This window comes from Myzus persicae, unplaced genomic scaffold, assembly GCF_001856785.1.
Source record: "Myzus persicae strain clone G006 unplaced genomic scaffold, MPER_G0061.0, whole genome shotgun sequence".
Classification (NCBI taxonomy): Eukaryota; Metazoa; Arthropoda; class Insecta; order Hemiptera; family Aphididae; genus Myzus; species Myzus persicae.
In genome coordinates this window covers 151817-164142 of record NW_019101091.1, presented here as the reverse complement: position 1 = coordinate 164142, position 12326 = coordinate 151817, and the positions used below count along the sequence as shown (strand labels likewise).

Sequence of the window (12326 nt, the reverse complement as noted above, 5' to 3'; positions counted from 1 at the left end):
ATTATTTGGTTACAAAAATTACTACTTCTATGGAACTTTGTCTTAAACTTTCAACCCTAAGCTAAACAAGTTGAAAATTTAAAATAATTTTACATATAAAATTAATTGTGAATTTTGAATGACATGAATTTAAAATTTGAACTTTAAATGTTTATAAATATATCGCACCTATGTATTTTAAATATTTTTCAACTGATATTGTAAATATATATATCAGGACTTAAGAGCCTTGTATTAAATGTTTAAGCTTTTTGAAACAACAAATAAAATTGTATTGACAATTATAGAAAAAAAAAATGAAAATAACATTGAAAATGTCTTTAAACAGCTCAAAACGAGTTAAAATATTTTGAAAATTTCAGCAAGTATATGAATTCATTATAATATATTGTGTAAATTTCAAGTATCTGAAAATATTCGTTTTTGAAATACAACAAAATAAGAAGGTCGCTATATGAGAAATGGAGTGAGAATCCGGATATGTTGTAAAAATTTCAAATTTCAAAGTTAATAAAAATTCGATTTGAATTTCCGAGATAATTTTTGATGAATTTCCAACTCAAAATATTAAATTTGAAAATTATTGTGGATTTACGTTTAAATTTTTTTTTAATTTTCCACCAATAACAACTTACGAAGAACATTGTATTACTTTTTTAAGGTTTTTGACAAAGTAAAAATTTTTTCGTCGACATAACAGTTGAAAAAAAAAATAATCAAAAATTTCATACGCCTATAAATAGTTTAACACGAGTCAAAATATCAGAAAATTTTATAAAAACGAGGTTATAAACATTCAGTGAAATTTGTATGCATCTACTTTTTTTTTTTAGAGTAACATCAAAAACCAAAATCGATATTGTCGAAAACCGGGTTTCCGTAAAAATTTCCGTTTTTCCTTAATTGTTTGTTTTTCCTGCTTAATTGAAAACTATTGGGAATTTTTTACTTTTAAACCCATAAAGCACCAACAAGATTTACTTTCTTACTTGAAAAGATTCTGTTGAAGATAATCGAAGTTCTTTTACTGCCTCAAAAGGTGATGAGAGACACAAAAAAAACACACATTATTGTATAAAATCAATTTTTTCTAGTTTTTAAAAATGCAATGGGTTATTATTTATGGGTTGAGTTTTAATTTAAAAACTTAAAAATTGAACATTTTATACGTTTTTAACTACAAAATAATTTGGAAATTCTGGAGTTTTTTTTAAATTACACTTAAAAAAACATGTGAGGAAGTTTTTAGATTTTTTGACCGATGTGAAATATTTATATTGACAATAATTTATAAAAAAAACAGCATCAATATTTATAGAGAAAAAAAAACTAATAAAATCGAAAATTACGTATGCCTATAATGCTAGCTCAAAAAGAGTCAAAATATTTTGGAAATTGAATTAGTTTTGGAAAATGGTCATATAAATGTTTTCGCTTTTGAATCACATAGCAAAGTAAGAAAATCGTTCTATGAGAAATCATTAGTTCACGGAGCAAACAGATCGTATTTATCATATTAACCGTGATTGATCTTAACATTATTTTTAAACAGCCTATAATAAATAGTAGGTAGTAGGTACATATACTAAATATTGAACATCTATTTTTGTTCGATACTTTTATCAGGCTGCAATGGCCACAAAATTGTATGAATCACAAATAAATAATGTGCTATCTATAGGTAATAGGTATTACCTATACTTCATGCTCAAACTCATCAATAAAACTAAGTACCTACCTAATTTTGATTTATTTCAAATTGTTTGAATTTAAATTAGGTATGTAAAATTGTTGTACTCTATATCCATAGATTTTAATTGTCCAACCTCGAGATTTTTTAAAGTTTGACCTTAATCATATAGACTAACCAATTTTACCATCAATTTTTAGTCTAACTAATATTGGTGATTTTTTTAACAATTAACATATACTATTACAAATAGAATTAAGTTAAATAACCTAATTTAATTTAAGAAAAAACATTTATCATGCTTATTGTACTTTTTTTATGTGTAGTTTGTATAAGTTCTAGATAAAACATTTAGAAAATATATTTTTTAAATAATTTTAAGTGAAGGTACATACTATACAAAGTATATATATAGCTACAAATATATATTATATATATATTTATTCACGTGTAAATTTGAAATTATTAGTTATAAGTAAACCATGGATTATATTATGCAGTAAAAAGACTCTATTAATTGTATGCAAATATGTAGAGAAAAGACTGAAATACGAATAGATTATGTTAAAATATGCGCTAAAAATGAAATTATTTAAGCGAAAATTGGTTAATTATTCCTTTTATTTCAATGAAATATTTACTAGCTGTTGAACGAAACGTTTTCGATCGAAAGACTGAAATACCGCATAGTGTAAGGCAAGTTCTATGGTGGAAGTGGTGATTGTCGATAATCGTTACCAGAACGTTTGAATTTTCGATAGTGCTTATTCGTGAATACTTTTAGATAAAAAATGGTGAGGGTCCTTCCAGCTTTGGTAGAGCACGCGAATGGGACGAATCGAAAACTCGTTAATATACAGGTATATTATACGACGACGGCGGTAGAAACTCGTCTGGTAAGATATTTGTTTAGTGATCATACATTTAACCAGTGATTAAATGTGAAAAATAACAATTATATGCCCTTTACATCACGAACCAATGAAGTATATGCTTAATTGGTAAAAAAGGTGATTATATGCATTTGAATATTAAATGCATATAGGTAATCCACGGGAAAGTTACAAGTTATATTTAGATATATACCTTGTTAAATCAAGTTAAACAAACTCAAAATTCTCAGAAAAATATTTAGCCCCGGAATATGAAATAGAAAATGTTTACTTAGTTCAAAAGAGTAAAAATTCAATACATTAAGACAACATTTTATTCAGTGATGAATACGACTTGTCGAGTTAGCGAGTGTAAACTATCAAAATAATGTTGGTGAATTATTAAAATTAAAAACTGGATGTGTAACCTTCCTTCGTGTGAAATAATCATATTAAATATTATATTCGAATATGAAAGCTGATTTTGATAAATGATGCATACCTATAAGATTTCAAATAATAATAAAATGAAACAATATAAAATCTAAAAAAGTAATTAAAAATCTCTTAGAAGCAAAGAAGACTGTCCATTTTAATTGCCCATAAAAATTACTTAAAAAGTAAAATTTGAAAATCCGTCATAATTATAAAACGTCAAGACTGCCGGTTGTTCAATTCGTTATAGGTATACACCTATCGTAGCCAAACCACCAATAAATATCACACTATTCTATACTATTAAAGTATTATACCTACTAATTGGTTTGGACCCAATTACCTAATAAACAGATTTTCCCTTGGATAGTTACACAAACCACTGTAAAATTAAACAAACATATTTAGTGGTCAGTCTCTGTCCACAAAAAGATTTGCACATACTTTAGACGTGTATATATTCTGGTATAGTGGTATCCCGACAATTGAGCGAAAGAAAAAGAACGAACGTAAATGAGAGAATGAAAAAGAGCGAATAAAACTATGAGCGAAAGCATATAGAGCGAAAAAATGGATGTGTGTACTAACTATGTAAAACTACAGTGAAATATTTTAGGATTCGAAAAATCCGCGACAACGATTCTATAAGATTACGTTTATGATCATTTGTCTTATCTGAGTCATTTTCGTCGTACCTATATTGAGTTTATAAAGGCTTCAATTGTCTATTGGGGTCGTGTAATGCAGGTAACATCAAATGAATAGTGGCATTCGTTCGTCGAATTAAAAAAAAATATAATGATTCTGCCGAAAAATTAAAAAATATTGTTGACGATTATTATAATATTCCGACACTTCAATATTCAATAAGTATGACAACTATGAAATCTAAATGTATTAATTTTATAATTATATGTATGTGCAAATAATTTATTTTAATTATATTATAATATTATATTTTTTCGCTCATATTTTTATTCACTCATTTGCGTTCACTTTTTTTCTTTCGCTCAATTGTCGTAGAACCATATATTCTATACTCTATAAATGTATATTTGTAATTGATATAAACTTATGTCATATAGCAACGTATAGTAGGTTTTCTAGATTGATCAAATGCCAATGTAATTTTTACACATCAAAAAGTATTTGACTCTTATTACATTATTATTGTTAAAACTTACATATATTTTGGTCCGCAATTAATTCTGAGATCGTGCATCACCAGCCGAATTATCATTTTCAAATCATTTCCAGTACATCTGCAAAATAAATTATTTGTTTTAAATCTAAAATTTGATTTATTCTAACCTTGATCGTATTAATAGGCAGGTTAACTTACAACGTGGCGATTGATTTGAAAAGCGCAGTTTGTGCAACCTCTGTAGTTTCAATTGATAATTTATCGAGAAAACTGTCTACTTTAGCTAATGTTAAAGTTGATTTTGATGCTGGTTTCAGATCGACATTGTTACTTTTTTCAAAAAATATTCTAATCGTTTCAGCAACATCCCCTTTTTCCAAATCTTCCAGCATTAAGTTAACATTTTGCTTAAACAACTTTAAAAAGTTTAAATATATTACGGAAATTAATAAAAACAATTTTACGTATTATTGATGTTCATCAAATTGCAAATTGTTCATTTAAATATAGGTCCAAATTAATTTTTATAAAAAAGTTAGTGTAATCATTATACAATAATTATATATTTATGAAGTAATAAATATAATAAAATATTTATTTTTACTTGACTATATAATTTAATAAGTTGTTTTGATTGTAGATTGTAAATTCTTTTTTCCGAATTGGGCAACAACATTTTGCACCATAAAAACATACTTTCTGCACGGGTTTCTTTTGACTGTTCTAAAACAAACACCGGTACTATATTAAAATAAAAAAATTAATTTACAGGTATCTAAACCAGTATCAATACAATTTTCACAATCATAATTGAATTAAATATTATTGAATTTTAAAGTACATGCCATCATTGAATGTTTCAATTTTACGGGGATATTGTAATAACTCTAAGGTAGATTTTAATTAGGTAACTGTAAAACAAATCATTTATCAAAAATCAATATATAAAATTTCAATTTATAATATCTGATATTATAATAAAATTACAAACATACAAGATTAATTACCTACGGCATTAACATTTTTAATAATATTGTGAGTACCCATAATTAGTTAAATAATTAAGTAATGAAATACCAGCTAATTTACTTTTTACAAGTTCCCATTAATATAAAACAATGAAGAATTCTGAAATACCTACAACAGATTTTTCAGAAAAAAATAATACGAATTGAAATATTAAAAGTAATAACGAAAAAATATAGAAAAGCAGAAAGTAATCGTGAATACTTATTACTTATATCATTTATAGAACATACCTTTGGATAAAATTTTATTGATAAATTCTTTAAAAATTGCAGTTTTTTGAAGATGGCCGTTTTCTTGTGAGAGACTCAAACACAGTTTTCGAAAGTCCTTAAAATAGTAATCTTGCGTTTGTGGTAACGGCGGCACAGATTTTTCTTTTGGTTTCTTTTTATTGGGTTTGTCTTTTTTGCCAGTCTCCTCGTCATCGTGTGTCTTAAGTTTCTCCTTGGGAACTAATAATAAATAAAAAAATATTTATACTAACAATTTTAGTTACTAATGCGGACACTTTTAAAAATTAATTATTCCAACATCTTACTGTAGGGGAAAGTTATAAATATTTCGTTTTGGTGTTCCATAGACAGTCCGTCCCAGCCACCGATATCGTCTACACAGGTAATTTTCGCCGTCGATGCTCTCTGCTTAGAAAATACAGTCGCTAAACACTGCGGATGATGCCAAGCCATCATTTTTCCATCACCAAATGGATTTGCCACAACTTTGGCGATCCTCAACGTTCCTTGATTTAAGACTTCTTTACACTTTTTACATTTTGCCCTGTTGCTCTTAGATTTTTCGGCGACGAAAAGCTTGTCCTCGGACGATTCTTCCATATTGTCAAGCTATTAAATAAATTAGTATATTGAATTGGAATAATTTAATTTGAGCATATGAAAATGTAAAGGGAAAATAACCATGCAAATGTAAGGAAATAAAATTTTATACCTAACCTATATACCGACTATACCGTTCAGCAAAATTAAATTAGTTAAGCAGTCACCAAAGAGATTTCATCGCTTAAGTCTGACAAATAAAAATCCGATAGAAAAAAACCCATAGACACGAACGGAGACGGGCACTTGTCTCGCTCACATTATAGTTATAACAAAAAAAATCCGTCAGAGTTTGAACAATTTTAAACAGTCTACAAATAATATTTTTAGCAATACAATGAAATAAACAAGTACCAATTTCATTCAATTCACGTGTTAGTCGTAAATTTCATTACTCTAGTTTTCAGTATTTTCCGTAATTTTATCAAAAACTATAAGACCATTTAATTTCAATGATGCTCTGTTTACCATACCGATCAATCGAAAAGTTGAATTATGAAGCTTCTTGTTAAAGACACGTGGTTTATCATAAATGTCACTAGTACCTATAGTATTTTCAGTATTTTTGGTAATTTTATCAAACACTGTTAGAGGATGATATAATGACATAGAAAGTGTTCTACCCATCATTTAACTATTTTAACTGAATAATGATTGTTAAAATTAAAATCTAGTATATTATCAATAATTACCACCATAATAATGATCCAACAAAAATGTTTCACTAAAAACGGTAAATTTAAAACAAAATATTCTAACCTATAGGTACGGTTAAAAAATCCGAGAAAGTATGAGTACTATACCTATCACCTAAACAGCCCAAATAAGTAATAATGTGTACCGAATAATGCACCTAATAATAAATGTGTAAGGAAAAAGTATAAAGAATTAATATTCTTGCACATTTTAGTTTAATATAACATAATAGAATGTTTATTTATACATTTATCCATAAGCAAATTAATTGTAATTAAATTAAAATGTAATGTTATAGAATAAAATAGTTGTATACAATTATTCAAAACAAGTATTAAAAAAAGAGGGTAAGTGGATGTCGCTCTGCTGTACATTAGGTGTCTAAGAGGTCGCTGTAATGGATGGTATTAAATTTGAATTCAATGATATCAAATCATTGAATACGAAAAACGATTCTGAGCGGAGACGATATGTCAGTTTAGGAAATTGTATACTGTTATTACTTATTATTAATATGGTATCCGATAAGTTGAATTAATATTATTCTTAAATTATCAGTGATGCTGGAAAAGTATTAAATATGCCTATGTAAAATTGGACTGTTTTGGAACCGAATTACAACAAAATGATAACCATTATTCTCTGTGTTAATATGCAATTTTGTCCAAATTTGAACTTAAAACTCCGTAAAAAATAACCGTATTCATATATTTTTTAGATTTAATAGTTATGGAAAATCTGCTTAAGTGGAACCTTGTTTTATATGTTCAATCCTTAGCTATAAAAATCAACATTTTATACACTTTTAACTACGAAATCATTTTCAATTTTCAACTTGATAAATATTGTCAACAATTGAACTTCGAATGCTTATAAAAAAAAATCTTGCCCATGTATTTTTAATATTTTTCAACTGCTATTGTAAAGAGTTATCAAGGGTCTTGTAATAAATTTTAATAAAAATAAAGGCAGAAACACTTGTAAGCAATCTTGTATTACATTTTTAAATCTTAGATATAAATATAAACATTTTTATGAATTTCTAACTCAATATAATTTGCTAATTTTCATGATTTTTACGAATTTTATAAAAATTCTAAGTTTAAACGCTCATAAAAAATTATTGTGGATTTACGCTCAACTTTTTTTTTAATTTTTATTATCAATGGCTTACAAGGAACCTTGTATTACGTTTACCAAAATGTTTTTCGAAAATGTTACCATTTATGAAAAATTGTAATTTATGTAGATATTCGCAGTGAAAATGTCAAGTGTTTATGGTTATTAGTTTTGAGCTACCTATATAAAATCGAATTTTTCAAAAATTGGTTTTGCGTAAAATATCCCATATTCTTTCATTATTTGTTTTTTGATATTCATGAAGCTTTCAAAAACTATTGGGAATTTTAAACTTCGACCTTCCAAATGCATAAACTACATTCATTTTTCTATCAGAAAATCTACTTTGAAAATCGAAGATTTTTTTACTACCACAAATGTTGATGACGAATAGAAAAAATACACATTTTGTGCAATTTACACAATATCATTATCATCATTGTAGGTAAATACCTAAATACAATCATCCGCCAGGCTCAGAATCTAAAAAATATATTTATTGTATATAATTTGCACTTATAAGTTTAATCATTTTTATATAATGTGTAGTATGTATATGAAATATTCATTAATTATTAAACAAATACATAATTGCTCAAACAGCACCACTTAGGACCGTTTTTAGAATGCGCCAAAAATAATTAATTGAAAATAATAATACATTCACTCAAGTGAACAATCAAAACAGTCACAACTTCACAAGCCTCACCACTTAACATGCGTAAATTTCCATTATTTTATTATTTTATTTCATTCACTTTAAAATTTAAATTCATTAGTTTAATAATCACCAATTTTAAAATAACGCTAAAATAAACAATGTTTAACAAAATATTTGCTTACACCTTCTATAGTATCAATTGTAAATACCTACCTAGTTAGGAAATATTTTTTTAACATAATTAACAAAATGTTTAAACCAAAAACCGATCATCCATTAACTAAAATATAATCATTTTTCGTGCATAAAATCTATATGGGCGTGTAATAAAAAAATAATAAACATGTCTTTATGTCTGCATGTCTGTACATACCTACATGTATTATCATTTATCACGTATATTATTATTTCCATTGATCTTATGAAAACAAATCTTCAGGGAAATATGACTAATGATTTATGTTACCACTCACTATGCGTGTATGCAACATTATACACACAAAATACTATAAATTATACATACAGTAAATACACATAGGTAAACAACATTTCTAAGAACTAAGTAATATTAAATTTGTTCTATTTGATAGGTTTTTTTTATCATATTATTTAAAATGCCATTGTGGTGAGTAGGATGTTAGGACAATTTTAAACGCGAGTATCTTTATTGTTATTATAACAATATTTTGAAAACTATATCGCAAAGAAAATTTTACGATTTCTAACTTACAGAAGAAAAAATATTTAAAAACATCACATCATGCTCTGGAAATCAAAGTATGGTGGGAGGATCAAATTGAAATGATCTCCTATTAGCCGAGGTGCGATTTCAAATTCATTTGGATTACATTTTCCGGCATAAATGTGATACGATTTAAATGTTCCTCCTCACATTTTTTTGATATGAAATCATGTTTATTTTTCTATATATTATATATATAAAATTATACATTTTAGCAGGCTATAATAGCCTTGATTTGTTATGTATGTAGGTACTGTGATGTGGCAGTACCTACCTTTGGCTCCAACATTCAATAACCTCGTAACTTTGATTATAGGTACCAAAGCTCCAAATTAAAATACACTCAAACGGGCATTCGAACATACGTTAAAAATATTTTTATCAACTTAATTATATAAAAGTAAGAGGCAGCCAAGTTTTCGAAATACTAAGTTTATACTATTAAAACTTTAGATATAGTTTTTAGAACAAATGTTATTTTATACTGTAGGTATGTCAGATCTTCGTGTTACACCCACGTATAAAGGTAGCTCAGAGAGCTAATTAATTTCATTTAAACAGGTATTAATACCTATAATAAATAATTATATAAGCTTAACTGAAAATAATTAGATCAAACTAATCTCGTCCATTGTTTGCTATAATCAAGCTAATGCATACTTGGACTACTAAAATATCCAAAATAGACTTTCAATATCGCTTAATAATTCCCATTTTATACTTATAATGTTATTTATTTTCTCATTTTTTTGTTTTTAAACATATAGACATGCTTTATAGGTACTCCTTAGAAACGTATTAAAAATGTTAGTTAATATACTTTATAAAAAAAGCTGTTTTGAGTTCTTAAAACAATATGACACTATTTCTGACTTTAAACCACGTGCATTGTCCCTGAATAATTTCATATATTCGTGACTTATATAATAATATTATCTACGTGCAGCACTCACTAAGCCGTCGATATATACGCATCTTCAGAGGTAATTATGAACGTATATAATATAATATACATATAAATTATATATTTATGTACAGTTTAGGTGTATAACAATATATTATATATGAGATTTTGAAAACTTTAAACCACGTTCCCTGATGCGGCAGCACAGCCATAGTTGTGCGTCGGAGAGCAACCACCAACCCCTTAACAAGGACTCCCCCTACACCCAATCAAACATCACAACGAACGAACAAACCACCACTAATACCACCTCACACGCAGCGGTATTACGCGTATCATTTATAATAATTGTACACCGTCGCCGTGTCGTGAACAACAAACGGCGTATATACCTACGTCATTATTAAGGCTATGGATTTAAAGGAGTTTGTATGTTTTCTAATATTCGTTCAAAACATCATTTATAGACTATACTGATATGGAAAATATTACTTGAACAATATATTTTTGTCTCGTTAATCGAGGAAAAAATATGGTAATAATACGCGATCACCTAATCTAAGATCGTTATATTATACGTATCTAGAAATGAGAAGAAAAATGAATTGGCTATGTTAGGTGTTAGGTGTTAGGTGTTCATATAACTATCAGGCTATCAGCCAAACGATGTACCAGACATAATTGTATGTGTTCACTGTTCATATAAATTTGTCCAAACGAAAACGGCTCATGTTCTTATACGGGCCATGAGATAATTTAGGTAATCAATTGATGTTGGTTCGTCAATGTTATTTTCTTTAATCTTTATTATCTATGCTGTCATTGCTTTATGTTTTAGCTTCCCCCGTGTGCGCAATCTTTATATTTGAGATTCTTAAGAGGACGTCATACCAACGGTGTCAAACGAAAGCATGTAAACTCCGCCAGGGAAGAAAATCAAGTAATAGTATAAAATAAATATAATATATTATTATTAAAAAAAAATCATGATTTTTATAATCATAATAGTCCACATAAAATGATAGATAAGCGTAAAAAATATACAAAGCTTAAAAATAAATATAACAATTGTCCGAAAAAATCATACTAATTGTAATAATAAAATAAGTACCTATGTATTTGCATAGGCGCAAAAAGTGTTTGAAATTTGGGAGGGGGAAGCCCTTCTATTTGCGCCTATGCGGGTATGTTATGTTATGTTATATTTTAAATTGTGAACTAAAGTAATGTGATACAATTTGTAGGTATTGTAATTGATTAGTCAAATATAAATCCATTATTATAAGTTTTTGTAGCGTTCTCTAACACTATTATTTTCTTTTTTCATTTTGAATTTTTGATCTTATTTAGTTGAGATATAGTATTAATTTGAATACAAGCAAAGAATTAACACTGGAGGAGTTTACATTACATCTCTTCATTAACTTTTAACCTAACCGGTATCCTGGAAGAGTTTACAATCACCCGTCTTACACACGTACGACATACCAAATTTTCGTTCTTCGGTTTCAAAAATGTGCCATTAGTTTTGATATAAGAGTAAATTCAACTATCATTTTACCTTTAAATTGATTACAGAGTCAATTCACTTTTATTTTAAAAATAACAGAGTAAAATGGATTATTGTTAACGTAAAGACGGAGACAACATATGCGGATGCCACGTTCTCTTAACCATGGAAATATAATTTATCCATACACAATATGTCAATATGTAATATATACTTTAACCCGTAGGCATTAGTTTGTCTAAGTGCTTCGTTGTCAGTTTGTCACCATCGAACGTTTTTTCTTGAAAAATTCCTAAAGTAAACAATGTACCTATATTCGCCAAAATATTCGGAAAATCGGTGTTTTTAATTGATAAATAAGTATTATTTTATAGACTTTATAAAGTTAAAGTTTGTGCCGAAAAACGTTTTACCATCTTACAATACCCAAAAACATTTTAAATTTTAATGCATATTCAAGTGATTCATTATAATGACTCATTATATAATAATATAACCAACTACAAAATTAAACCAATTCTAGATACTTGATTATATTGATATGGATACACAACCATCATAATTAAATTTTGTGTTACGAAAGGAAGCTAGGACAAAAAAGCACATGTAAGGCAATTACATCTTCAGGAGAACATTATTCAAATCAGATTAATCTCCAACAGTATATTGCAACAACAATGGATCCAGGGAA

The 12326-nt window shown here is 27.3% G+C and overlaps 1 protein-coding gene across 3 annotated transcripts in view; it reads right to left on the bottom strand.

Annotated features, from left to right (window-relative positions):
- Positions 1-12326, bottom strand: part of LOC111027688 (DNA ligase 3) — a 43693-nt gene that overhangs the window by 16122 nt on the left and 15245 nt on the right. For 2 of the 3 annotated variants that reach the window (XM_022306100.1, XM_022306099.1), the window contains 5 exons: positions 5709-6012; positions 5401-5622; positions 4746-4864; positions 4340-4557; positions 4182-4259 (listed from right to left, as the gene is read on the bottom strand). In XM_022306100.1, the coding sequence (XP_022161792.1) occupies positions 4182-4259; positions 4340-4557; positions 4746-4864; positions 5401-5622; positions 5709-6003 (932 nt within the window). In that variant the 5' untranslated portion in view covers positions 6004-6012. Of the gene's footprint in view, positions 1-4181; positions 4260-4339; positions 4558-4745; positions 4865-5400; positions 5623-5708; positions 6013-12326 lie in introns of those variants that run through there. The other variant, XM_022306101.1, reaches the window with a different exon arrangement.